At 41.9% G+C, this 26,759-nt stretch overlaps 1 protein-coding gene across 1 annotated transcript in view; it reads left to right on the top strand.

Moving 5' to 3' along the window:
- Nucleotides 1-26,759, top strand: part of CTBP2 (C-terminal binding protein 2) — a 283,357-nt gene that overhangs the window by 245,368 nt on the left and 11,230 nt on the right. Inside the window, exons 3-6 of the mRNA XM_044445579.1 lie at nt 10,823-10,977; nt 18,508-18,652; nt 22,668-22,874; nt 26,447-26,661. Coding sequence (XP_044301514.1) covers nt 10,823-10,977; nt 18,508-18,652; nt 22,668-22,874; nt 26,447-26,661 — 722 coding nt within the window. The remainder of the gene's footprint in view (nt 1-10,822; nt 10,978-18,507; nt 18,653-22,667; nt 22,875-26,446; nt 26,662-26,759) is intronic.

Here is a 26,759-nt window from a genome sequence, read left to right as displayed (position 1 = left end):
AACCAACTTGTACCCTGCAACTCTAGGTACATTTCTGGCTGCCCCTATATATATTCCCTCTGATAATCTGGAGCTGTTCAATTCCACTGAAAGGGAATGTGCATGCTCATACTATCATGTTACATGTGGCTGGCCTTGCTCTTTGTATGATATAGCTGCTATTGTAAGACAAGCCTCTCATCCACCGACTCAATTGAAGTGGAAAACCTCAAAATACCACAGTATCAGAATAGCTATCACAGTGTCTTGGACTACATGTTTACCAGACCTGGAATTTCTGTCTGTTCTAGAAGTACCCTAACAATTTTCATACCACTATAAGCATGCACACATCTCCTGTCATTTGTAATGCCCATCCCTCATTTATACAGGTTCTATAATTCCTTGTATAATCTATGAAGAATTTTGTTAAAATGTTTTTTTTTGTTGGGAGGGGAAATCACTCATTGAGATACACCATTTGATTTGCTTGCAGGAGGTCCCAACTTCAATCCTTGGCATCTTCAGGTAGGGCTAAGAAAGAATCTGGCCTGAAACCCTGGGGAGTTATTGCAGCCCATCAGTGCTGAGACAGATGGTCTGTTGGTCTGACTCAGTATGAGGCAGCTTCCTGTGTTCCTAAGCACTAGCCTTTTATAGACGGTCTTCTAACCCACTTTTTTTTGAGTTAGAATCAAAAGAGAATGTTACCTGTAGTGTAGCAGAACTGAAAACTACAGTGTATGAACTTCAACTCTGCTAATTTCTTTTATGTGGCTTGATTATTGAGTGCACTCTCACTTAACACTGTTCATGTTTCTTGGCACAAACCTTGGCTCTGTCAGTTGATAGCACTATTGTTCATCAGACCTCATTTTCGTTGGGCTGAGTGTAATCTATTCAGCCTTCCAAAAGATGGTAGAATAAAATGCATTTTGATGAGACTGGTTTCCTGCTGTATGCCTTTTATAAGTATGCTCCAAGATGGAGGTCAGGAGAAAGACTGTTCAGCCAAACCAAAGAGCAAACATTACCATCCAGTCACTATCTTCCTATGTGAATTCCAGCTTGTATGACGAATTCAAAGCTGTATATTGAAGAGTAAAAGGGAAGCCAAAGAGCAAGAAACTTTATGATCAATAAACCAGTGCAGGCATCAGAAATGGGATGCTACTCTTACTTTTTAATATTATTTTGGGTATCATGCACATGTGCACTGCAAACTTCTGCATCAGAGGGAACTGCATCAGAAAGAGTACTAGACCTGGTTCCAAATCCTAGATATTTAGGGGTCAAGTTACTCCTGCTGACTTAACTATTTGTGGAATTGCTTATAAAATGTGCCACGTGAGCGGCAGCAGTGAGCAAGCCCCAGCAGTGTGTGTGTGTGCATGTCATCTAGCCGTGTTGGCTTTTGTTGCTGGCAATAACGGCCCTGCCCCAAGTGCATCCCCTCCATTAGCAGAAAACATTTCTCTTTAAGGAACAAAATAACACAGTGTGACACAAATAAAAACATTTGAGACAACCATGAAAATGGGGCAAATGTACAAGATGGTTGGGGATTGTGGGGGGGGGCGGAACAAATAAACACTTCAGAATGCATAATGCAAGATCTGTTTATTTTGGGGGGCAGCACTCACATGAATTTATTCAAGGGGTGGGAAAGAACTTTGATTAGTTACGTAAAAGCTGCAGCAAGGTCTTGCGGGAGTGTTCGAAAGAGTTTGGAGCCACACAGAGGTGACTCAAACTCCTCTCGCAATTTCAGACTATTATTCTGTGGTGGGACAAAAGCCTTTTCTTTTCCCTCCCGTGTTCAAAGAAACATTTGTCTCAAAACTTTGCAGCTGTGGACCATGGGGATGCGTGTTTGAAGATATCCCCTCATAGACAAGAGGAAAGTCAGCACACCGAACAGTGATGTAGTATTTTATACTCTCTCCCCCCTTCCCTCTCTCTTTCTCTCCCTCTCCCTCTCCCCCTCCTCCTCCACCACCACCACCACCACCATGTGCAGTTTTTAATAAGAAGAAGAATGTGGAGGCAACATTTTCAAGGCAAGGGGAAATTTCCTGTTTTCTTTTCTCTGTTTGTTTAATAAAGTGTGCCATTGACTTTTAGAACTGTAGTGACTTTTGTTGCAAATGAAGGGGTTTCAAGGGAACGCTTGTCTTGCTTCTTGATGCACTTTTTATGTACTGCCAGAGAAGATGTTTAAACCCGTTCTTACTTAGTTTTTAAAAGAAGCTGCAGTTTGGAGTAGGCAAGTGAGATTAATAAGAATTAGGTGAATGGCTTCTTCTGCTTTTGTTTCGGCAAGATAGGCAAGATAGTACCAGCCGCCTTGCAGCCACACAAAGGCTGCCATTTACCAGGGAGTACTCCCTAATTCACTTGGCAGGGGTGCTACTGGAATCGGATACAAGTGGATGGCAATGGGGAGGAGCCGCAAAAGAGGACAAGCAGGCTTTGTGTATTTTTTTTCTAAAATGCAACAAAAGCACTTTATGCATTGAGCTATGTGCAACAAGCTGTGCAGCTTCTGAGCTGGGGTGGAGCAGTTTTGAGATCTCAGTGTATATACAGAACCCCGTCCTCCAACTGTCTTTGAAAGCTCCCTCCCCACAAAAAATAAAAATAAAAATGAACAATGCTTTTGACAACTGGCTTCTTTTCGGAAAAACTCTGAAAGGAAGAAACAGACCATCTTCATTTTGAAAGCTTTTCAGGAGCGCCTTGTTGATATTCTGGTCAGAAAATTGGATTCCATTTCCTTTTTAATTTATACACAATATTTATTGGTGTTAAATATTGTTATTGTACACATTTATTGGCAACCAGCTCCCACTGAATAGAATGATATATTTTTGCCCCTCTGGTCCTGCCTCTGCTTTAATCTCTGCACATCAACATATATTCTGTTGATAATTTGTCTCTTTACTTTTGTGAAATGCTGCAGCTCCTTTTCCCATGTCCCAGGCAAATATGATTTGAGATGGCTAAGGCAGAAGCAATATTAAGGCATCATGGTATAAACAAGGGAGATGGAATATATTACATCATAAGCACAATATTTCAACATAGAAGAGGCTTTAATTTGCTCCCCAAGTTACCTCCTGATTTTAAATATTTTTTTTCAGAAAACAGTCATACCAGTTTCTAGTGTGTTTAGAATTGCAGCAAGTTTTTTTTCTTTTCTGCCCCTTATGTTCTCAATTGATCATTCATAAGGGGAGCAACCTCCCCTTAGAACATTTGCATCCATTTTTTCACTAGCATTAACCACTGAGATTATGCTTTTGTATAGTACCTGCCAGTGTAAATGCCTTCAAACCATAATTTATATTTTAAAGGGTTTGTAGTTGCAAATCTTTGTTGCTGGGGTGGGGCAGATAATCAAACATTTCAAAGAGCACATTTGAACAATGGGGCATACCTTACTTCACGTGATTGTTAACCTGTCAGTAGTTTTTATTGAAATGTAATTACTGGTAACTATTCTTCTACAGCTGCACTTCCAAAATTTTGTTTCTCTCAGAAGTTCAAATAATTGATCCCATTGTTGTTTTCAGTTAAGAGAAAAGAAACCTTTAAGCCACATTTCCTACTAAAATTTGTCCCTGGCATGTGACAATATATTCTGCAGTGCTCATGTCCCTGGTGTACTGGCAGGCATCTCCATTTGGTGTTTCCTTCCCTGTTTCTTTGTCAACATTTTGAAAATAATTTTAAGAATGGGGGATGCTGCTGTATGCTAAATGACATGCTAACCTCCCTATCCTTTTTATTTCAAAAATTCCTCTGAAACCTACCTGGGCTGCAGAGATGTTCTTTAAAGGTAAAACTAGTGGGCACTTCAACCTAGTGCTTCGATTTGAAGTGTACCAAGGTGCCCAGTAAAGGAGGAAAAAGTTAACTGGGTGGCAGATGTGCTGGCAGGCAAGAGAAGGTGGCAGGGAGTGAGAAAGGGTGCCTTGCCCACGTGTGTTGACTGTTTTTGTTTTTTAAGTGTGAGCTGTGTTCTTTCTGATGAGGGTGTTGTGTGTATGAGTTTCTTTGAGTCTTACCACCTGGCCTTTTATGTAATTGGTACTTACTTGTGCTTTGTGGGAGCTAATTTGTGATGACTTTTGGAACATGGATCCTGCATCTACCTTGTACTCAGGTTCTTGCTCAAGTGGTTTGTATCTGGTCCTCATCAGTTTACCTTCTGCAAATAGGTGTTGGAGGGAGCAGAAGAATATGTTTCAAATATTTGGGGAGTTTGCCTGTAATGCAAACTCTCAATTCCAAATGTGTCTACCAGTTCAAAAAGCTCTGAGGAGCTCTGCTGCATAAATATGATGCCTGAAAAGTATGGTTTATCAGCTCTTGCAAACATGCCAGTATTTGACTTCCAATGATACAAATGATGTTATTAGGAGAGGGGGAAAGGAAAGTTGAATTTTACTTTGCAACATTATCAATTTAATCTGATAATAGAACTTTCAGAGAAATACCCATTTTGTTTTGTGTTCAGTGTTTTATGGTTTCACAAAACAGGCACAAACCCCAAACTGCATTGTTGTTGAGTGTTTCCTGCTTCCCTTAGAAACTAAGCTCTGATTACAAATTATTGAGGAACATAGGAACTGATCCAGAGCATAACCAGCAGTGACCATGTAAAGCCATTGTCTTGGTGGGGAATCTAGCTTCAATTACCCTCTGAGTTGCTTTTCCATTCTGCTTTTGACAGTAGCAATGTGAGACTGTCATTAAGTGATATTCTCAGTCCTAGAGATTGTACTCTGGTGTCAGTGTACAGTTGGAATGCTTTATTAGACCAGGAAAGGGGTTAATCTGGACGAAGAATAGCAATTCAGCTCTGGATTGCAAGTCTTTCAGTTTTATGCATTTTCCCCTTTAATCCTGGTGATCTGCTTAGGGCAAGCTTCTTTCACTTATCCAAATCATCTCAGCACTCTGCCTTGCATACTGTGACACAGTTGCACTTCCATCTGGATGAAGTGCTGAAAAGATGCATTAATTTTCAGTAAGGGGAACTACAAAGACGTAGAAGCAAGGTAGCCCATATTAATTTTTTACATTTGCAAAATTTTTAATTCGCTGCCTGGATTTTCTTTTAAGCTACGGTTAGGTGTGAAATCTTCTGTGTGTTTCTACAAAATGTACAGTAAAGAGCTGGGGTTGGGCTTTTCTGTTAAAATAACAACCTCAAACAATACTTTCCCTAAAGCCAGGCCAGGGCATTTCTACACCCTGAGCCATGCCTGCCTTCTCTCCACCATTTCAGCTGTGCTCCCCACCCTTCAAACCAGTGCCACAGCCTTTTGAACAACTCTGTCAAAATGTCCAGCACATTTGGGAGGAAGCTGCTATGCATAGGAGTGACAGTTTATAAATTCACCTAGCAACTGCTTACCATCAGCCTGATCACACAATTATGTGCAGGCTCGTTTGTTCTGTGTATATGCCAACTGACCTCCTGAAAAATAGGAGCTGATACGAATTCATTACATTGAATGAATTGCATACACTACCATATTATCCAAGGTTTTATTGTCATCTGTTATAGAGAGAGCTGGTATGGGATCTATAAATAACAGCCTGGACAGAGGTGCGACTGTAATATTTTCTTTGTTTCACATCACTGTTGTTGCCTTTCTGTTGTACTAATGGCTATTTGGACTCTGATTGGACACTATTTAATATGTCCTTCCCCATAAGATTTTAGTACACTGTCTCAGGTGTTCAGTACTGAAAGCACTCCTCTTCTTCCTTCCCTTTCTATGTTTGGACATTTTCATTAATGACTTTGAGAATACCTTTAGTCACTGACACCGTTCACACAATCAGCACAATCCATGATGGCTTATTGGGCACAGTGGTCTGCAGAGCCTGCAGGCAGGATGGCACTCAAAGCCCTCACCACCAGCACCACAGCACCTTGCTATGTGCAACTCCAGTGAGCATGGGTTGTTGGAGTGGTTGACAAACCACCCAGGCCAACCCATGGGCTGTTGTAGGTGGCTTACTAACCACCCCAGAAACCTACTTTTGCCAGGCTTGTGCCCACAGCATCCAAAAATTCAAAAGGGCAGCCACCACCTTAATGAGAATCCCCACAGTGAAATTTAACCACAGCCAGTGAGTGGCTTCTCATTATCCCAATGCCACATTCTCAAACCGGAGAGAGGTGACAAGTGCGGTGCCACCAGGTTCTGTCTTGGGACCGGTACTCTTCACCATTTTCAATAATGATTTAGATGAGGAAGTACAAGGAAAGATAAATAAATTTGCAGATGACTCAAAGCTGAGTGGAATACCCTGCAAATAGCAAATAGCCTGGAAGACAGAGATAAGATACAGGGTAATCTTGATAGATTAGAACACTGGGGAGAGAGCATCAGAATGAGATTCAATAGGAACAATGCCAATTTGTCTACTTAGGAACAAGAAACCAGATGCACTTCTACAAGAACAGAGGACACTTGGCTCAACAATACTGCAAATGAGAAGGATCTTCGCGTTGTTGTAGATCACAAACTAAATATGAGCCAACAATGTGATTCAGCTGCAAAAGGGGCAAACTCTATTTTGGTCTGCATTACCAGAAACATCACTTCCAAAATACATGAAGTCTATGTTCCACTATACTCAGCACTAGTCAGACCTCATCTGGAATACTGTGTCCAGTTCTGGGCACCTAAGTTAAAAAAGAAGTAGAAAAGCTAGAAAAGATACAGAGGAGGGCAACAGGGAAGGTTCAAGGACTGGAGGCAAAGCCCTATGAGAAAAGATTGAGTGAACTGGGCATGTTCACCCTCAGGAAGAGAAAACAGGAAATATGATAGCACTCTACAAGTACCTGAAACGCTGTCACAAAGAGGAAGGGCAAGATCTCTTCTCATTTATTCTAGAGTGCAAGACACGGAATAATGGCCTCAAGTTAAACCATTTTAGACTAGACACCAGGAAGAACGTCCTGACTGTCAGAGCAGTACAACAACGTAACCTATTAACCCAGGAAAGTTGTGGACTCTCCCTCACTAGAAGGCATTCAAAAAGCATTTGGATAGTCATCTAAATGGGATGGTGTAACTTAGTGTCCTAAGCAGGGGGTTGGACCTGATGGCCTTCTGGCCCCTTTCAACCCCTATGACTCTATATGTGCACTGAGACTTTGTTTAATACATCTGCTCCGAATGTTCTGAAGCAATATAGAAAGCAAATGTACTGATAGGGCCAATAAACTGAAACTCAATCCAGACAAGACGGAGGTCCTGTTGTTTGGTGGATCGGGTTTTGGAGAGGGTGGATTTGACCTGGTCCTGGATGGTGCAAAACTCCCTCTTAGGGACAAGGTCCGCAGCTTAGGAGTACTCCTCGACCCGGAGCTTTCTTTGGAAGCTCAGGTGACAGCGGTGGCGAGGAGCACCTTCCTTCAGCTTCGGCTGATTAATCAACTGCGCCCCTACCTGGAGTACGACTGCCTGGCGACGGTGACACACGCGCTGGTGACTTCCCGCCTAGACTTCTGTAACGCGCTTTACGTGGGGCTTCCCCTGAAGACAGTCAGAACACTTCAATTGGTGCAAAATAGAGCTGCCAGGTTGCTGATGGGGACGGGGCGTTATGCTCACATGACTCCAGTCCTCCGTCAGCTTCACTGGCTTCCCGTTGAAGCCCGGGCCCAATTCAAGGTGTTGGTTATGACCTATAAAGCCCTAAACGGCTTGGGTCCTGGCTACCTGAACGAGCGCTTACGTCCGTATATGCCCGACCGCCCCTTGAGATCTGCGGGAGAGTCCCTTCTCCGGGAACCCTCCATGAAAGAAATTAGGAGAGTAAGTACTCGGAGGAGGGCTTTCTCTGCGGTGGCGCCCAACCTATGGAATTCACTCCCCAAAGAGGTCCGCCTGGCACCGTCGTTACTGGTTTTTCGGCGCCAGGTAAAGACCTTTTTATTTAAACATCATTTTAATTGTTAAAATATATGATCTGGCCAGGGCAACTTCTTCTTCCTTCTCTTTTCTCCTCCTATATTATTTATTTACTTATTTTATACTGTTATTTTTAATTTTATATTATTATGTTTGAAACTCAGTGTATTTTTGTATTTAATGGTAATTTATTATGTTCTATTGTATTTCAATGTATTTTATTGTGTTGTAAGCCACCCCGAGGCTTCGGCAAGGGGCGGCATAGAAATGTAATAATAATAATAATAATAATAATAATAATAATAATAATAATAATAATAATTTGGTTTAATAACAAAGGAAATCAAATAGTGATTTTCTTAACCTTTTGAAGATCTGCATGATTAGAATAACTTTGGTTCTCAGTATTTATTTATAATTTCCGTATGAATGTAGACTATTCATGGGTTACATTACAAAAATAATATTTGCTGAATTCAGCATCACTCAATTTCTGAGCAATCTAGTGTTTATTCCTTGAACAATAATTTTAAGGAGGGACTCTTCTGTGAGAATTTAGGAAGTTCTAGACTTACCAGGGAGGTCCTTCCAAAGTAAATTCATTAATTCATTCAGTGCTTAGACAGAATTGCACAGGATTCAATGGCATGTGTTGTGATTGAACTGTGGCCCTGAGTCCTTAAGACGAAAGCTCAGTAATATAATGCCAGGTTTCTTTTATCAGAAAAGCATCCCTCAGAGCACTGCTTTCATAGGTGGTCTTTGCTATTTGAAGTTCCTGGCCTGTATCACTCAAAGCCCCAGCTGTTTGTATACATCCTCAGATGTGTGCTCTGCATGTTGATTCTCATAACAGTTTATAGAATGCATCCTGAAAGGTATAGCATTTGGCCAGGCATAGAAATTTGAGCTGAGTCAAACTCAAACTTAGGAAAGCACAGAACTTGTACCTGTGCAGTATGAATTGATGTCACTTTTTTTCCCCTTTCAACAGCAAACCTAATGTTGTTTTATTCTGTTTCAAACATAGTTTCCTGCATGACATGCAGGAAAAAACTTATCTCAAGTTGAAACTTCTGAATGTTTGGGGATACAGACACTACTTGAAAGCCATGGGCTTTATGTCTTAACAGAAAAATGTGAAAACTGATAAAAGTCTACTTGAAGGTGGCAGATTTTTGGTTATTAGAACTTCTGGAAATGTAAATTTGTACTGCTTCAAGGAACCTGTGTTATTCATCTGCATTCAGAGATGCTAGCATGAAGTTATTTTATTACTATATTTATATCCCAATTTTTTCCCTTTCAAGAATGCAAGGTGGCTTACATAAGCCACTTCCTCCTCCTCTCAATCTTATCCGCACAACAGTTCTGTGAGGTAGGTTGGGCTGAGAGTCTGTGACTGACTTAAAGTTACCCAGTAAGCTTCCCATCCCCATGGCTGAGTGGGGATGAGAACCCAGATCTTCCTGGTCCAAGTCCAGCATTCTAACCACTAAACTGCATTGCCTATAGACCTTTCCAAACTCAGTGCCCTTCAGAAGTATTTGACTGCAACTCCATTAACCCCCAGCCAGTATGGCCCTGTATCCCCACATATATGAAGATGTACCAGCTTGAGATAGGCTGTTCTAGTGTATGGTACGCAAGCACTTGAAATGCAGCAACTGCAGCACTGCTGAAATAGGGTAACTGTTGATCAGTGTGTGGAAGGAAAACTACAGACAAGCCCATGTAAATAACTCTTAAGGTTGCAATCTCATAAATACTTACCTGGGAGTAAGCACTATGGAATTCAGCAGGACATAACTCTGAGTAGGCATGTAGAGGGTTGCACTATAAGCTATTTAAATTAAATTTCAGAATACAGACACTGGAAATAAAGCTGTGAATCAGAGTGGTTAAAATTACAAATCAGATTTTTAAAATATTAATTCATAGGACTTATTTTTATATTGGATTTTATAAAAATCAGATTTTTAAAAATAAAATGCTTTTTGAGAAAAAATATGAAGATCATTTTCTTTTCAACATACATTATAGTCCAAAGGTTATTCATCATGAAATAAGGATTGGTTTTTAATTATGTAGCATGTGGCTGTATGTTCATGTAATGTTTAATTTTTTGGTAATTCTGTTAATCCATTCACAAGAACATATTCTTCCAGAACATGTAAGATTATTGGGCAAGTTTTTCTATCTAAATATTATCACAGGTGCTTGGTTTTACAGCTCTCACAACTGTGGATTTGTGTCTGCAGAGATAACATCCCTGTTCTTTGCAGCAAAAAAGTTATAAACATACAGAGTTGAGGGGACAGGGGAAGACCTTAATTCCATTGTTCCTTTGCAAATCTCTATATATGCAAAATTAACCCTTTTACCCCTTAAATGCTAAGTTTCAAAAAAAAAATCAGTGAATAGAAGCTTGTTGGGAGTGGAATAAATGTGCAGAAGAAGCTAAATGTGAGGAGGGAGGGGCAAGCAGTAACAATGAAAGTGAAACCTTTTGAGCAGAATATTCTACATGTCTTAGGATCTTTTTGTGTATAGCCTGAGGTTTATTGTATTATTCTTTCCCTGGAGGAAAAAAATCTATAATGACAACAAGCCATAAAAGAGGCCCAGTTTGGGAATATTTTAATGAATTTCCTCTATCTACAGGTGAGGCAAGCATAGGTGGAAATAATGTAGAAAATCATAATGTAAATCTAGTTTTACTGACTAGTGATTTAAATCAATTTTATTAAATCAAACCCATCCTGCTGTGACTACTTTCCTAAAGCACCATCCTCTTTTGTAAAGCCCAAGCATCTTAACTGCTGTTTTGGATCCTTCATTGTGATCATCCACTGTGCCACTAAGTTGATTTAACATCTGGGTTCTATTTCTTTCAGGTATTCGCCCACAAATAATGAATGGCCCTATGCACCCTCGTCCATTGGTGGCTTTACTAGATGGAAGGGATTGCACAGTGGAGATGCCAATTTTGAAGGACTTGGCTACTGTTGCATTCTGTGATGCACAGTCAACTCAGGAAATCCATGAAAAGGTAAACTAGCTTTTATGATAAGCTGGAAATGAATCTATGAGTTCTCTTTATCCCTTGTGAATTTGTGATTGAATATGTATCTATCAATCTAGTATTCCTTCCCCCTTTTGATAAGACTTCCTTAACCAGGCAGCCTTCAGCTTGTATTGAGACCACAGTTTATATCATTCCCAGCCAGCACTGTCATCAGCTGTGCTTGCTGGAGAGCAATGGGTTTTGTAGTCCAACACAGCTGAAAGGTGCCAGATTGCAGGGAGGTTGCACTAAACAGTATGCATGGCATGGATTCTTGAGCACAGCTAGTTTCTTTGATGGCATCTGCCTAGGATTTGATAGCTGGGCGTTGTTTAAGCAGCCCTATCTCCTGGATTTGAAAATTGACTGATCTTGTTAGATAGGCTTTAAAATAGGTGGGTAAGTAGGAAAAGGTTAATGCAAACAATCCGCCTAGTGCAGGTGCTGTGCTTCTTGCATCCAATGTTTTGTGAACAGCTGTTGGTAACAAACAGCATGTGTTCATGAAGAACAGATTTAGCTACTCTGCCCTGATTGATTTTTTAAATGATACAAAATCAATAGATGCAAGCAAATGAATTAATATATAAAAGCAGATCAAATACACTAGTTTTTCATCTATGTATTACATAACTGTTTCCCAGGAATTTTTTGAATCTGACTTCCTAGTGGATCCTATTAAGTAGATTGGTAAAGGGCAAACATAGTTGAAATGAAGCTTGAGGTAAGTCCCAAAGTATGCAGTTGCCTGAAGCAAGCGAATATCCAAACTAGACATTAGATGTGGGTCCATTTACCTTTTCCCCAATAGCCCACCTTTGGCCAGCTAGATCAGGGTAGAGCAGAATCAGGATATCAACAAAAAGTGAGAAGGGGATACTTAACAACTGTACCACTGATCTCGCCACAGAACTCTAAACGTGTGTTCACTTTTCATTTCATAGGTACAAGGTTATTGGCCAAATATTTCACAAATCTTTGCCATATTTGGCTCAGCCTTAATGCAATTTCTTCTTTGGGTTCAATATATGTGGTAATATATATATCCAGAGGGCTTTAAATGCAAGTAGAGTTCCATTTGGAAATAACATCAATATTAAAGGGATCTGCAAATAAGACAACACTTTGGTGCATGTACAACAAAGGCCTTATTCAGGTCCTTGTTCTTGTGAGAAATATGGGGCCTTAATGTCTGGACAAAATTCTGAAAATAGTACATATTGAACAGTCAGACTTTGACATTACTCTGTGAGCCGCCCAGAGATGCTGTTGCACAATTGGGTGGCATACAGATGTTTTAAATAAAATAAATTTGATTTTGTAGCATTTCAGTCCTTGTTTTCCTTTAATGTTAGCATATAGGCTCCAAATGGAGCCCTTTTTTTGTTTTCTCTAAGTACTGTATGGGGGGAATAGCAGCAATTAATGCAATGGGTAGTTTGACCCCAAAAGAGGCTCAGCTGGGTTGTGATCTTCTTTTATATCGCTGCCTCCAAACTCCTGTTCCAGCCTCTTCATCCTGCCTTCTCTGTTATCGGCTGTGTAAATCCAAATCACACTTCCTTTCCTGCAATGGTCCATTCCTTGTCAGAACGCCTTGTTCTTAGAAGTATAATAAACATTCTCATATGTATGTTTGGCCAAGAAAATATTTATCAGCAAGTATCTTTGAATACAGAACACCTCAATGAATAGTTCAAAAGGGGTGTCATGTAGAAAGAAATGCTTTGGGGCAACTGGAGGGAAGAAATCCAAGCATCCGAGAAATGAACATAAATGGGAGAAAGAATGGGGAGAATGACAAGATCAAAAATGATGGGGTGGAGGTGGCAGGCAAATCCTTAGAAGGCTTACTGTCATTTATGGCTCAGTCTGTCCTCAGGATGCTTGCGACTTAAGGAATTATCTCTTGCTATGGCAGGCTTCAGCATGAGTTTTACATAATCAGCAATAAATAGCCTGGTCAACTCAAACGTAAAGCTGTATCCAGGGAATCTCACCTAAGTTGTTGCCAGTTTGAAGCATTTTCCACTATTGAGCTGTGATTGCCCTTGGTGTGGAAGAACGGGGGTGAATGCAACTTTAAAAGAGATGTGAAGACCTGGGAAAAATGGGAAAATTCAGGGAAAAAGCTGATGTTGGGAGGAGATCCCAAATTTTCCCTGCACTTTCACACCTCTAAGCCTTATTCTTGATGAATCTCTGGCAAGCAGTATATAAATCTGTGCATTAGATATAGATCAAATTGGGGTGTGTAGGCAATTCTTATCTGAAGTATCCAGTTACACGAGGCCAATTAGATGTCAAAGAATGGTTTGTCTCTTCTTCCTTCACTTGTCCAATGTTTAGAAAAGATATTTCTCTCATCAGCCTCAGTTGAGCATTGAATCATAACAATTCCCCGACACGAACCCTTCCTTCTTTCTTTGTGGTCTCTGTGACTTGTCCATATGAGCGTATGCGCTTGCACAGAGCAGTATGTGGAACATTCTGCAGGTAAACAGCTTTTGGATGAGAGCCCTGCTGCCTTCCTTTGTGCTCTCTCCAACAGTGGCTCCTGCCTACATCTCCATTCCTTTCTTTCCTGTACAGCAAAATCAGCATTTTAGAACATTCTCCACCTCATGGCAAAAAGAGAAGTCATTCTATGCTCTGTTTTCTTCTTTCTCTTTCCTTCTGCTTCTGAAGCACGAATCAGAGTTTTCTTCTCCACTTTACTATTTCTTGAGTTTTCTTCCTTTCCCTCTCAGTGGTGTACCGCTTCCAAGGTCATCTTCAAAAAATGTTTCCACTGTAGCACGAAGATTCCCATTATCTGACAGGTACTCAGAGTGCCTCCTGGGTCTCAGAGAGTTCTACAGCGATTACTCTTGCCCCCATTGCAAGGCCTTTACTTAACAGGCCAGGAAAAATAGCTTGATGCACCTCAGCAATCTTCCTTAGGAACAAGCCTTGAAAGTGACAGACTTGGCTACACAAAACTGGCTGTTATACATTACTTCAACTTGTGTTTGCAGGAGACTAGCTAGGAAGGTGCAACCAGCCAACATGCCACTTTAAGGACATCCATATGTCCAGTGCCAACACCTTTGAGTATCTGCTTGGACCAATGGTTCAGACTGTGCCTCCAGCACCCTAGCTTGATACTGATCAGGTCAGGCAGACTACATCCCATTCAAAGATTCCTACAGCCCTGAATTATTGCTGATGCTTCATAGGTGCCCTACAGCCATTAGGGCCTTGGGACTGAAAGCGGCAGCAACAAGAGAAAAGTTGTCCCATTAAATTTATTCTGCCACCAAACTGGAACCCATTTCAGTTCCAACTCAATTAACTAGAGCTCTAGTACCACTCATTCCGGTACTACAGAAATTTAGAATCACTGATGACCCCAATTCCCACGATGATCTCCTGCACCTCAACTCCATTACAGGTCTCCTTCGCATTATGGTGACTAGTCACCTAGAAAGCACTGCTGTTGCCCTCTGCCACTTAACTATCAGCACCCACAATCCCACCTTCCTTACTGGTCAGTCTTGAAGCCTCTTCTATCACACCAAGCCTCCCAGGATGGCACCTTCTGAAGAGCCTGGTCTGGTAAATCTGAATATCCCGCCTCTCCATCTTTGACCACTGCTTTTGGACAACTTTTCCCTTAAGTACTTCAAGATTTATCACTTTCTACATAGTGTCCACCAGTCATCCAGCTTACACAACCAAGCACCAGTCAGGGACCCATTACCTGCACAAGATAGCTACTGCTCTGACTATTCCTATTTTTCCTCTATTCCCCAGATGCTGCCACTGGGAACCAAACCTATCATCTCCTCAGATGAAATCAGACCCCATTCTGAAAAAGGCCAAGACCCTTGATCTAGAGATCAAACTATTATGCCCCCCCCCCCGTCTCCAACTCAATCTTTTACAAGGTCCAAGTGGACATAGTACTGTTAGTCTCAACCTAAATGCTACTGACCCTAATACACATAACTAAACAGTCATGGACAGACCCCTTCTTTACATAACCAACTTTTCAAAAAATAGAGAATGTTAAGAGGGTCCAAGAGGAAGACTGCTTCTCCCTATCCAACCCCCTAGTACCTAATTCCATTATTGCTGAAGCTTCAAAATTGAAGCACATGGCACATTTCCTCCCCCAACAGACTAGAAGGGCCAGAAACTCAATGCCATTGGTCCAAAAACCACATAAGTGACTATACTTGTTAGCTCTGAGCCATAGTAACGAAGCGTCTAAAGTCAGGGCACCAGAATCAATGGTGATGGAGAGGAATGTAGGCCTTGGCAGAATGAAGCATGGCCAGAGGCAGAGTTTGGATGCAAGTAGAGGTTGAAGACCAGCAAGGGGAGAGGCAGAAGCAATGCCCAGATACAAGCAGAGGTCAAACACCAGGAAGGTGTGGCAGGACCAGGGTTTGACCATCCACTTTCATCAAGCACCACCGCTTAGATGACAGAAAAGCTGCCTTCTTTGGCAAGACTTTTCTTTCCTCAATTTTTGCATGGCATGTCCCTGCACTAGTAAGTTCTTAGCCTTATAGTCTTCCGTACATGTGAGTTACAGAGGACACAGAGAAGGACAGCTTGCTTAACTGGACTAGCAGTCACTTGAGTGGTGATCTGTGCACTCATACAGCCCACCTTTCTCCCTGCTCCCTGGAACAGGGAGGCAGGCAGGACATATGCAGAGGAAGGGGGTACTTCTTTTGAGTCTCCTTTGACTCATGAAGAGTGTGCCAACGTGCTCTGGGAATAGCTGCCTCTTCCCGTTGAAAGCAAGGTCATCCAGCTGTGGCTACTCTAGAAAGGATGGTGTTCTCTCCACACACACTCGAGACTGGCCTTGTTAATGCTGGCAAAGCATGGTTTAATCAGCCCGATTTAAATATATATTTAAGCCTTAACCTGTCTTCCCATCCATCAGCATCATTAGGCCCAAGACCTAGTGAGTGGCTTGAAGGGAAGTGGCTAAGCTGCTCCCAGGGAGAGCATGCAGAGCAGCATGTGGCGGAAATGTGCTTTTTGCATACTCTGAGACCGTGGCTCAGAGTATCGTTTAGCTTCACATTTGGCTTCCAAATGACTGGTGTAAATTGGTGTCCTGCAACAGCAGAATGGCTTTCGTGGCCCTTTCCCACTCTACTGTTCTATAATTCTATGATTCCTGTTTGCTTTGGCTTCACAGGAGCTCCTGGTAGCACAGTCCAGGCAGGTCCTCAGAGTCCGACTGCCCTTCTTCCACCCACAGTGAACAAGTACAACTTTACAAAAGTATTGTCCATGCACGTGATAGCATGTAGTTTTAGTTTAACAATTCTGAGTCCATCAGACTGGGGAAGATGGACCTAGAATCACCATGGCTAGCAAGCCTCCTCTTTGTGTTTGCCCCATTCCAGATGATGCCAGCAACCCTTATGAGAGTCCAGCAGCTGGCAATGGATGTCTTACTGGTGACCAAGAATACCTTAGTAAACTTGCTATTCCAGAGGTCTTAGTAGTTACTAACATCTCTGCTTCCCCTTTATCAAATGAATTGTAATCCAACCCAATCCAGAGATGTTTTAGTTCACAGCCTGGAGACCGAAAGACAGGGAGCAAAGGATTTGGGTTAGTTAAAAAGAGTGCCAAGAACATTGTTCTCAAGAATGGAATCCACTAACAAGATGTATGGCAGCACATGTAAGACCTACCAGCAATGGGCTGATGGCAAATCAAGGATTACTTGCAGGTGAGTCTTTCTAATGGCCTGAGACTCTTGCTTAAGAGGCAAGAGGCAACACTGAACGCTATCCTAAATTGCAGCATACCCAACCACTATCTTGTCCATATCTTTCTAAAGGATATAGTACAATTTCCTCATTCTGGAACCTGGAACAGGTCCTCACAGCATCTTCTCACATAGTCACAAGTCTTGTGACAGGTGCTGTCTTTGAGCAGCATACTCACTTAACTATGGTTTGAAAAATGGTGCATCTGGTATAGGCCATTACAGAAAAAAGTCTCTCAAAGCTAGATGTTGTAACTTTCAGCTGTCCACTCTGTTTTCCATGCAGACAAAGTGGCATTATACACCAACTGCTCTGTAACCCTTGGAGTGAATTCAGTTTTCCTTGGTTCTTAAATTTTTCAGACTGCGGTGCTTGGAGGGATGCTGCTCCTCCTACAGAGCAGCTAAGGTTAGTTGACTCTGCCTCCAAAAGGGGGAGGAACTACTCCCAAACCAAGTTGGAATGTCCTTGATGAGTCAAGGAGAGATCAATAAGTGAACTTTTGCCTGTTGCAGACCTGCTTGGTCATCTTGCCCTGCCATGGATTTCCATCTGTGGTAAGGTTGCAGGCCTTATCAGACTTCCCCACATTGACTAGATAGGTATCTGTAGGCACATAGAGTTCTGTAATATTTGTGGCATTATCAACAAACCAGAAAGTCATGGGCTACCAAATTCTAGCAAGTGAGTATTGAATTTGAGAATAGTTTCTTGTTCCACGTTTTGCCGTGGTCAGTTTCTCAGCTCTCCAGCTCCCTCCAACTTGTACTGAGCTAAGCCCTAAAGAGGTGGAATGCAATTTGTAGACCAGAGAAAGGGCAAGGAAAGGATCAACTTCATCTGGTCATACTCTAGCCTTTGCTTCCTTTCACATACTTGACATACTTTCACAATCTGGTATCCTGTTAGGCCCAGAATTCCCAGCCAGCAGGGAATTATGGGGATTGTAGTCTAATACATCTGGAGGACATAAGATTGGGGAAGGTTCCTCTAGCCCTTTTCTCCATCTTTTCTCAAAACCCCTTCCCCTTATATACTGGCACAACAAGGTATCTTAAGGGATAACTTAAAAGAGGCTAGAATAATCTCAGAGAAAGGTAAGCTGGGGTTAGCTGCTTCATGGCTCTTGGAAAAGTCCTACCTGTCTTTCTACCATTTATATCACTGTTGTTGAAAAGGAAATGTTTGTCTACATAACAAAGGGTTTACTGATCAGTGGGCCTGCAAAGGTTCAGAAATGAATGAACATCATTTAGATAAATGAACATTATTTAGATAAATGCATGGAAGTACAGGTCACTCAGTCAATTCAGGATCTAATACCAAAAAAATCCAATACTAAAAGATGTTTCAGTGGCATGGGGATGCAAAGGAATTTTGATAAATATTCTTTATGATGAGGACAAAAGAGCACGTGCAAATTATCACTGTTTATGATACTTTGTTCAGACAGTTGCTCTTTTTTATCCATTTTCTCTCAGCAGGTAAGCCTTCTGACCTCAAATGATTAGACCTTCCAGACAAAATAGCTTATGGGAGTTTATTCACATATATACTGAGGTTGTTTAGGGTTTCCACAGTTCCTTGTGAGTTCTGAGCACTTAGATTGAACCATTTGCCTTGCTCAATACTTGCATATATGACACATCACCGGACTTCAGCAGCTGTTACTGGAACATGTCCATCTGCTTCACTGATATCTATATTTTCCTTTCTCTGTGTGTGTTAGGTTTTAAATGAAGCCGTTGGAGCAATGATGTACCACACTATCACTCTTACCCGGGAAGACCTGGAGAAATTCAAGGCCTTACGAGTCATTGTTCGGATAGGCAGCGGTTATGACAACATAGACATCAAAGCTGCAGGGGAGCTTGGTATGTTTAGAGTCTACTCCAGGAGTACTTCTTAACCAAATTGTTGCTTTTTGTTCATGTTTTAAAGTAGTATAAATTACTTGATGGTCTTAGTATGATGTTTATAGCCTCTGTGTGTGTGTGTGTGTGTGTGTGTCCTGCCATAAAGGTAGTTTTAACACCATAAAGCAGCTTTACGCACTACAGCTGCTCCAGAGTTCACAAGGGAATTCCAACACAAGATACACAATTTCACACACCCAAAGGCTTTGCCTTTCTTAGTGGTAAATTTTGTGAACTGAACTTTGTGGAGTTCTGATTTGATATGAAAGTCCAGTGGTCCATAGTTTTCTGTAACCAGAGAATAGTTCTTCTGTTGGGTGGATGTTGCCTGTTGTACATATGAGAAATGCCCTGCCATAAATAGAAGACTAATAGGGTAGCCCCAGATTCATACTGGAATCCTACAAGCTTTGGATTATGTTCTAATGCTTCATCAAGAAAAGCCTCTGATTGCTAGGAGCAGGTCTATAGGGCTGGTTCAGGTAACACTTCCGCCATGCCTCACATCCACATGTTCTAATCTAGATATCAGGAGGGCACTCTTGGTGGAAACAACAATATCTGTTTTATTTGTGTACCATCAGTTTGTGCTGATTTAGCTGCATGCAGCTGGTGTGACAGAAAGAGACTTCCCTGCCTCTTCACCCTAAAGCAATGCTTCCAGGTCCCTAAAAATGCCACACAGAGGATCATGGGCCTTTCTGAATGGGATGAACTGTGGGACAGGAGAAGGAGAGATTCAGCCAAATCTACACCTCCTGTGAACAGAGCTCTCCCGCCAAAAGAAGACAGATACTAGTTCTAGCCTGTACATAAGTACACTTAAATGCATTAATTAATTAATTGCTTTAATTAAATTAATTAATTAAAACCTTTTCTATCCCGTCCCCTACAGAATGTCTCGGGAGGGCTTACAATAAATTATACAAATGTCAGTTAAGCCACTGCCTCACAATGAAGACTGCACAGTGTTGCATGGTACATCTTGTCCTTATACCTGTTCACAGGTGTACGATCCACATTCTGTGACACATTCACTGAGCCAGTGTGGCACAGTGATCAGCATGCTGAACTGGTGATGTGTAAGATCTGGGTTCATGAAGCTTACTGAGTGACAGTCCCTCACTCTCAGCCTAACTTATCCCACAGAGCTGTTGCTGGGAGAATAAAATGGAGTGGAGGAGAATTTATGGAAGCTGCCTTGGATTCCTTGCAAGAGGAAGAGAGATGTGATGTAATGCAGTAATAAAATGATGACAATAATAATAGCTGCATGTCTGTGTGTAATGCACACACACAGTGCACTTGCAGCACTATATCCATGAAAAGAGCAGCTGTGGTAATATCAGTACATAATAAAGTTTGGCTAGCATTTCTGTTGTTCATCACTTTTATAGCATTGCTGCATATACGTATTTAACATTCATACATTGTCTTATTTGCTAAGAGTAACATCTTAAAATAATAAAATGAAACATTTTAAACAGTAAAACATTAGACCAGATGGCTTAGACTTCAGCTCTAATCAGAACCAGCCAGAATGGCAAGTGGTCATGAATTCTGGGAGCACAATGTCTGTGCCTCATGGTGTACTTTCCTTTCAGAGGACCCTCCAAGTAGCTTCTGCATGGCAGGTATTGCCTAGGCACACCCCTGAAACACCACCAGTATAGCAGAGTCACTATTATCAGATAGTGTTGATGCAAGTATATAAAAATGTCTCTGGGGACCAACCCTGATGGTGGTCTTTGACCTTCAGATGTGCTAATGCTCAGCTCATCAATTGACAAGTTTCTTCAAAAGGGCCTTTTTCATTATATGGCATGTAAACATGAGTCCTCTTGCTTTGATATCCCTTAGCTGCAAAGTCTCTTGCTGTCTGACAACAGACATAGACAACTAATTATGTTATCCTTAACTAGATTTAAGAATTATAACATATTGGCCATTTCAATGTGCTACTAAAATGCTAGTGAGCTGTTTGCAAGCAGCATCGTTAATTGTTTTACCACTAATGAGTACCAATGCATTAGCATATAAAATAAAATTGATCTTTATAGGGTGCCAGCTGTATATGTTTGTCGATAGGGTGTCATTAAAGTGATTAATTGCTTCAGAGTGCTTCATTGTAAATCTTAATAAAACTAAAGAAACACGTATCCTTTGCAGCAGTCATTCTAAACAAGATGCTTTGCCAGATCATTTACATTAAAACATTCTAACTTGCCTGGGAACTCTCTACTGTTTTCCTTGCAGCTTGACTTCACTGTCAGAAATGTGTAGATGGAGCAGCTTCTGAGGGAATTTTTGAACTAATTAAGGACTGCTGAATCATGTGTATTTTGAAATTTTCCTCCTGAGAGTTTTCCTTCCCAGTCCTCAATGTGCCATTATCAATATCTCTTTTGGGTGATGTTCGCTTCTCAGCTCCTGTCAGCTCTGGCCATTATGGTCAGTGGTTGTGGATGATGGAATATGTAGTCTGACGACATCTGGAGGGTCAGAGGTTCTCCAGCCCTCTACCATCGACATAGCAGCTAAATTCTGGAAGCATTAATTCAGATAAATGTTTTCAAAACCTACCATGTCCGCTAGAAAGAGGCATGTCTCAGTACAAGCACTGGCATCCCCAGGGGAAGATTGCAAAGAACATTGTCTGCCAGAATAGGTATAAGCAATGAGGAAAATGATGATCAGAGTTGATGTGCAACACACCCGAAGCGCCCCAGTTTGGGGAAGACTGATCTGTGTCGTCTGTTCTTCTGAACTATTCTAAAGCTGTTGTTTATCTCTGACGTACATCACCACATTTAAAACAGAAAATCTACTGACAGCAGAGAGAAAAGTGGCTGCTGGCATCAGAGGCTTTGGGGTTCCATAAATTCCTGGGGCTTCATGCTTGCATGTTTTCTCATTCTATGATAGATTGTCCATGGAAGACTTTCAATGGCTATTAATAGTTAATGGCCATTAAAACAAATATTAATGTTTGCTTGCCTCTTTCACATGATTTTTCACACCACTCCCCACCACAGGTATGACAACAGCTTGGGCTGGTTACAGGACGGTTGCTGTGAATGGGGAAATGCCAAAATACTGTTTTGAAGAATGCTTTGCAACACAATGTGGCACATCAGTGTAGAAGTCTGAGTGTCAGCTGAGCCTGGGGGTGGACCTGCATTCAAGCCCCTGCATGGCCACATGGATGGGAGTAGGAACACGTGCTATACTGCCCTCAGCTCCTTGGATGATATATGGGATAAAACCAGGATAAATTATTTTGTTAAGTGTTCCATGCACAACATATTTGGGAGATGCATCCAATCTATTTTCCACGATTGTTTCTATAAATGTATATTATAATTTAGTTCTTCGTGTGTAAAATCTGGGGACTGAGGTCAAGAGTAGTTGCGTTTTTAAAAGCACTGTAGGCAGATGGAAGGAAAGATGGTCACACCATTATTCCCAGAGTGATTGGGATATGGTTTTGTGGGAGTAGGAAGGAATGACACGTGCTGGGCACTTCTTTCTTGGGAAACCTGGCATTGCAAAGAGTCAGTTCTGTGTTGAGTAAATAAATATTGCTGCACTTTGGCAAAGCTGCTTACACTTCTTAACCCTGTCATATGGCTCAGCATTACCTGGCCCAAACAGCTCTGCCCCATGAGGACAAATTATCTTGCTACACTGAGATAGGGTAAGGCAGGTAAAGCAGCTCCCTTTGTGACCTTAAGGCCAGAGTGACCTAAATTGTGACAAGAAAAGTTATATTTTCATTTTAGCACTATTCTAAAGCGTATTCACTCCCCAGTTGTCTTCTGCAGTGATTACCTGTACAGTCAAAATAAGTTTAGAACTATATTCTCACTACCAAGGACAAACTTTTTGGGGGATTTCTGTTTTTAGATTAAACCTTTTGATTTCCCGCAATTTTTGCAACTGCTAAAATGTGGGTTTCTGCCCCATATTTCAGGGATTGCTGTTTGCAACATCCCCTCAGCAGCAGTTGAAGAGACAGCAGATTCCACTCTCTGCCACGTTCTGAATCTCTACAGAAGGAACACGTGGCTCTACCAAGCACTAAGGGAAGGCACCAGAGTGCAGAGTGTGGAACAGATACGGGAGGTGGCTTCTGGGGCTGCTCGAATTCGAGGCGAAACTCTTGGCCTAATCGGATTTGGTATGTTGATAACTCCTGAGGGAAATAGTATGTTTACTCAAAATAGACCAGGCTTCCCTTTTTCTTCTATAATGGAACTTGACTTTGTGGGGCAGCCTGTAACTGGTGTAAACAAAAAGTAAGTAACCGGGGGCCCATGCTTTACAAGGAGATACTTGTGTGGATTCTAAAATCCTGCTTCATAACTGCCTGTGTGTGTTATTTGAGGAGGCTGAAGCTTCGCACAGAAGTCCATCAATGGAGTGGGTAGGGAAGTGGACTCTTTCCTTGCTGGCCGTCAATTTTGAATTTGCTAAAAAGTGTATGTGCCCCCCTGTCCCAACTACTGCTTTTAACACACCGAAGAAAGTACCATTTATCAAGTTCACAGAATTCAGCTTTTCCTACCATTGGTTTATATTTGTCAGACAACAAAGACAAGTCTGGCTGATGGAGAGTTCCTGGACCATGATTTCAACTGTTCTTGTACTATGAAGTGCCAGGAACACAGCCCTATTGGTCGAGAGAACAGATTTCTGAACTAGACTAAAGGTGCTCAGTAGCAGAATGACTTGAGCTCCTGGAGCTCTGTGTACTCCCAAAGTGGCTCCCAAGGACCCATCCCACCGTGGTTCTTTGATTGCTCTTAGGAGACTTTCATGCTTTGCGCATCCATCCCTGCCATTTCTGTCCTCGGAATAAAGTGGGCCAGTGGGCAGCCACTTGCACTTGCTTCTCAAACAGATTGTCCAACTTTTTCCCCGTATACCAGAAACTGAATGGCACATTTCTGCAATGCCGATTAAGAAGTAATTGCAGTCAGAGCTGGGTGTGCCTCTGTCTGCCCATCTGTGCCTAAATATGGCACAGTCGAGAAGAGGAAGGGTTTCCACCCCGCTAGTAGTCACCAGTATATGGAAGCAGTATTCTCTTATTCCAGTAGCTCCTTTCCCAACATGAAGGCATGGCCGTGTCTGGTTCTTTGGCTTTCACTACATTTTCTAAAAAGGAAGACTCCTGTCTTGATGTAGAAGTCGGTAAGTTGAGCCCAGGCGGTGACATTGAATTGGAATGACATTGTGGATAATGACCTGCTGATTGCGCTGCAGCTGTCCCTCTTTATCAGAAGAGCCTTATTAAACCTTTGCTTCCAAACCATGACAGTTGTCTTAGTCATGCCCAATTAAATAGCCATTCAGCAAGAGTGCAGAAGGAAGAGGGAGGGAAAAAGCCCCTACAGCAAACAAGTTGCTCTTATTATAAATAAGGCTCAGAGTGTGCTGTTGTTGTGTTGTTGTACCAAAGTCATTTGTAATAAGATTTCATGAGCATGCCTTTCTGTTTTCAGTCAGGACTGAGAGGCCATGCAGAGGCTGAAGTGGGGCTGGATTGTAGCATTTTTGAGGCTACTGAAGGTGCTGAAGACCAGCATTTCCATACCTTAGAAAAAGTCCAATGGGAATCAGTTTCTTTGTCAACTAGAGTCCCTCTACTCTATCCCACTTCTGATTTGAAAAATTAGTACCATGTTTCCTCAAAAATAAGACCGGATCTTATATTAATTTTTGCTCCAAAAGACGCATTAGGACTTTTCAGGTGATGTCTTGTTTTTTTTCTTACAAAAGATTCTTACCTCGTGAGTCCTCCATGATTCCTTTCTTGTTCTCAATGGAATAGCTCTTTCTTTTTGCACTCGTCTGGGAGTCAAAATATTACTCCCTTTAAATCTACCATTAAATCAAGTGTTAATTGAAGACTTACAGGACAGGAGTGGCCACACACGAGTGCATTAAGTACATCCGTTGCAACACACGTCATATTGACATTGTTTTTGCGTTGTGTCTGTAGTCCGATTGGTCATTCAGTAGTAAGTCTTGAGTTCATCTTTGACATAGGTGTTTACCTCTTGTCCAAAGGCACCTGCTTGGGTATTTATAAATAATTATAATTTATATTATCATTTATTTTAAGTTGTTCTTGTTGTTAGTTGCGAAGTTGTGTCTGACCCATCGCGACCCCATGGACAACATTCCTCCAGACCTTCCTGTCCTCCACCATCCCCCGGAGTCCACTTAAGCTCACACCAACTGCTTCAGTGACTCCATCTAGCCACCTCATCCTCTGCTGTCCCCTTCTTCTTTTGCCATCTATTGTTCCCAGCATTTTATTTTGAGTATTAATGTCAATAATATTATTTATTTATAATTAATTATATATTAATATTATTTTATAATTCAGTACATCCATCATGTGCTGCAGTGGATGTACTAAATGCATCTGTCTGGCAGGCGGTCTTAACTGGGGTTTATTTTTGGGGTTGGACTTGCATTACAAGCATCCTGAAAAATCATGCTAGGGCTTATTTTCTGGTTAGGTCTTATTTATGGAGAAACACGGTAGTATGCTCTAGGTGTGTCTACAAGCCGTGTCAACTCTGGGGCATGCTTATGGATCCACATAGCAACATCAGTTCAAATTTATTGCCTCTGAAGTGTAATAGCAAATAGTTAATGGATATTTTTGAAAAATGCCATAGCTACTTATATTCTAAAAGCAGATTTGAGTAATGCCCTTGTACACGCTGCATTACACAGTCCATGTTTGACCTTCAGCTAAGTCAGCACTAAGTCTGTCTATCCAAAGAATTCATCTCTTGGAGATTTAAGATGGACTAGCAAATCGGGAGGGGAGAAGGGAAGGACACAAAGCAAGGTGTTCTCTGATACCCTCTTGTGCCCAGAAAAAAAATGACACATCCAGATAGGTTTCTCCAATGTGCACATGCACACACACACACACACACACACACACACACACACACACAGAATCTGCATAAAAAGAAACACCAGGTAAATTAAAAATATGGTAAGGAATGAATAAGGGATTATCTAAGGTCTTAGTGATCATGTTTCTTGCATATTCATAGTATGTAGCCTATGCATTCTTGCAGAAATACCAGTCTTAAGACACAGTAAAGCCACTGAAACAGGCCTGCCCGCAAAGTGGCCCCCAGCCACATACTGCTCCCCAGTTTTGCAGTCCCACGTCAGGTAGCCAGCAAAACTGTGGGGTTTACCAACCCCTTAGCAAGTCACATGATGCCGGACCCACCAACAATAGCCCTGCTCTCAAGTGAACCTTCCTTTGAGAATGTCCCACCCTTCTGCAATGTTGCTGCACTGGCACCTCAGCTCTGTCGCGATGAAAACATCCAAAGTCCTCGCCATTCAGCCACAATGCAAATTCTCTGCCTGCTATCGAAGCCACCCTCACTGCTGGAGCCCAGCCCATTTGAGTGTGCAGCAAAAGAATGGTCACTGTTAACCCGTGAAGAAGTGTCTTCTTGTCCCTGGCCAGTGTGCTAGCCCCCTTCCCGTACATTTGCAACTGTCATGTTTCAGCTGTGCCTGAGAAAGGGGAATGCAAGGTAGATTCAACACTGCCTGCATGCCTTTGACATGCTAGGAGAAGGCATCTGGTAGCAAGCAGTGCCGATTGGTACCATTTCATGCACTGTTGGGAATTCATTCAGTGCTGCCACCTTGCCAAGCCTGTGGTGATGACTCTTTGCCTGTTTTGTTTTTCTGGCTTAGGTCGCACTGCGCAAGCAGTTGCCGTTCGAGCCAAGGCATTTGGATTCAATGTGATCTTTTATGACCCATACCTGCAGGATGGCATAGAAAGATCCCTGGGAGTCCAGCGGGTCTACACACTCCAGGATCTGCTGTACCAAAGTGACTGTGTGTCATTACACTGTAACCTCAACGAACATAATCACCACCTTATCAATGACTTTACGATTAAGCAGGTAATTCTCAGTGGAGGGGGATCATCTTATTGGCTCCAAGTGCAGCTGTTGTAAGTAGGAATGTGTAGTTGCTGAATGCTGGAATTCCTGCTGGCACA

Source organism: Varanus komodoensis, unplaced genomic scaffold (genome assembly GCF_004798865.1).
Source record: "Varanus komodoensis strain SLA01 unplaced genomic scaffold, ASM479886v1 scaffold49, whole genome shotgun sequence".
In the NCBI taxonomy this organism is placed as follows: Eukaryota; Metazoa; Chordata; class Lepidosauria; order Squamata; family Varanidae; genus Varanus; species Varanus komodoensis.
This window is presented reverse-complemented; position numbering and strand designations above follow the sequence as displayed.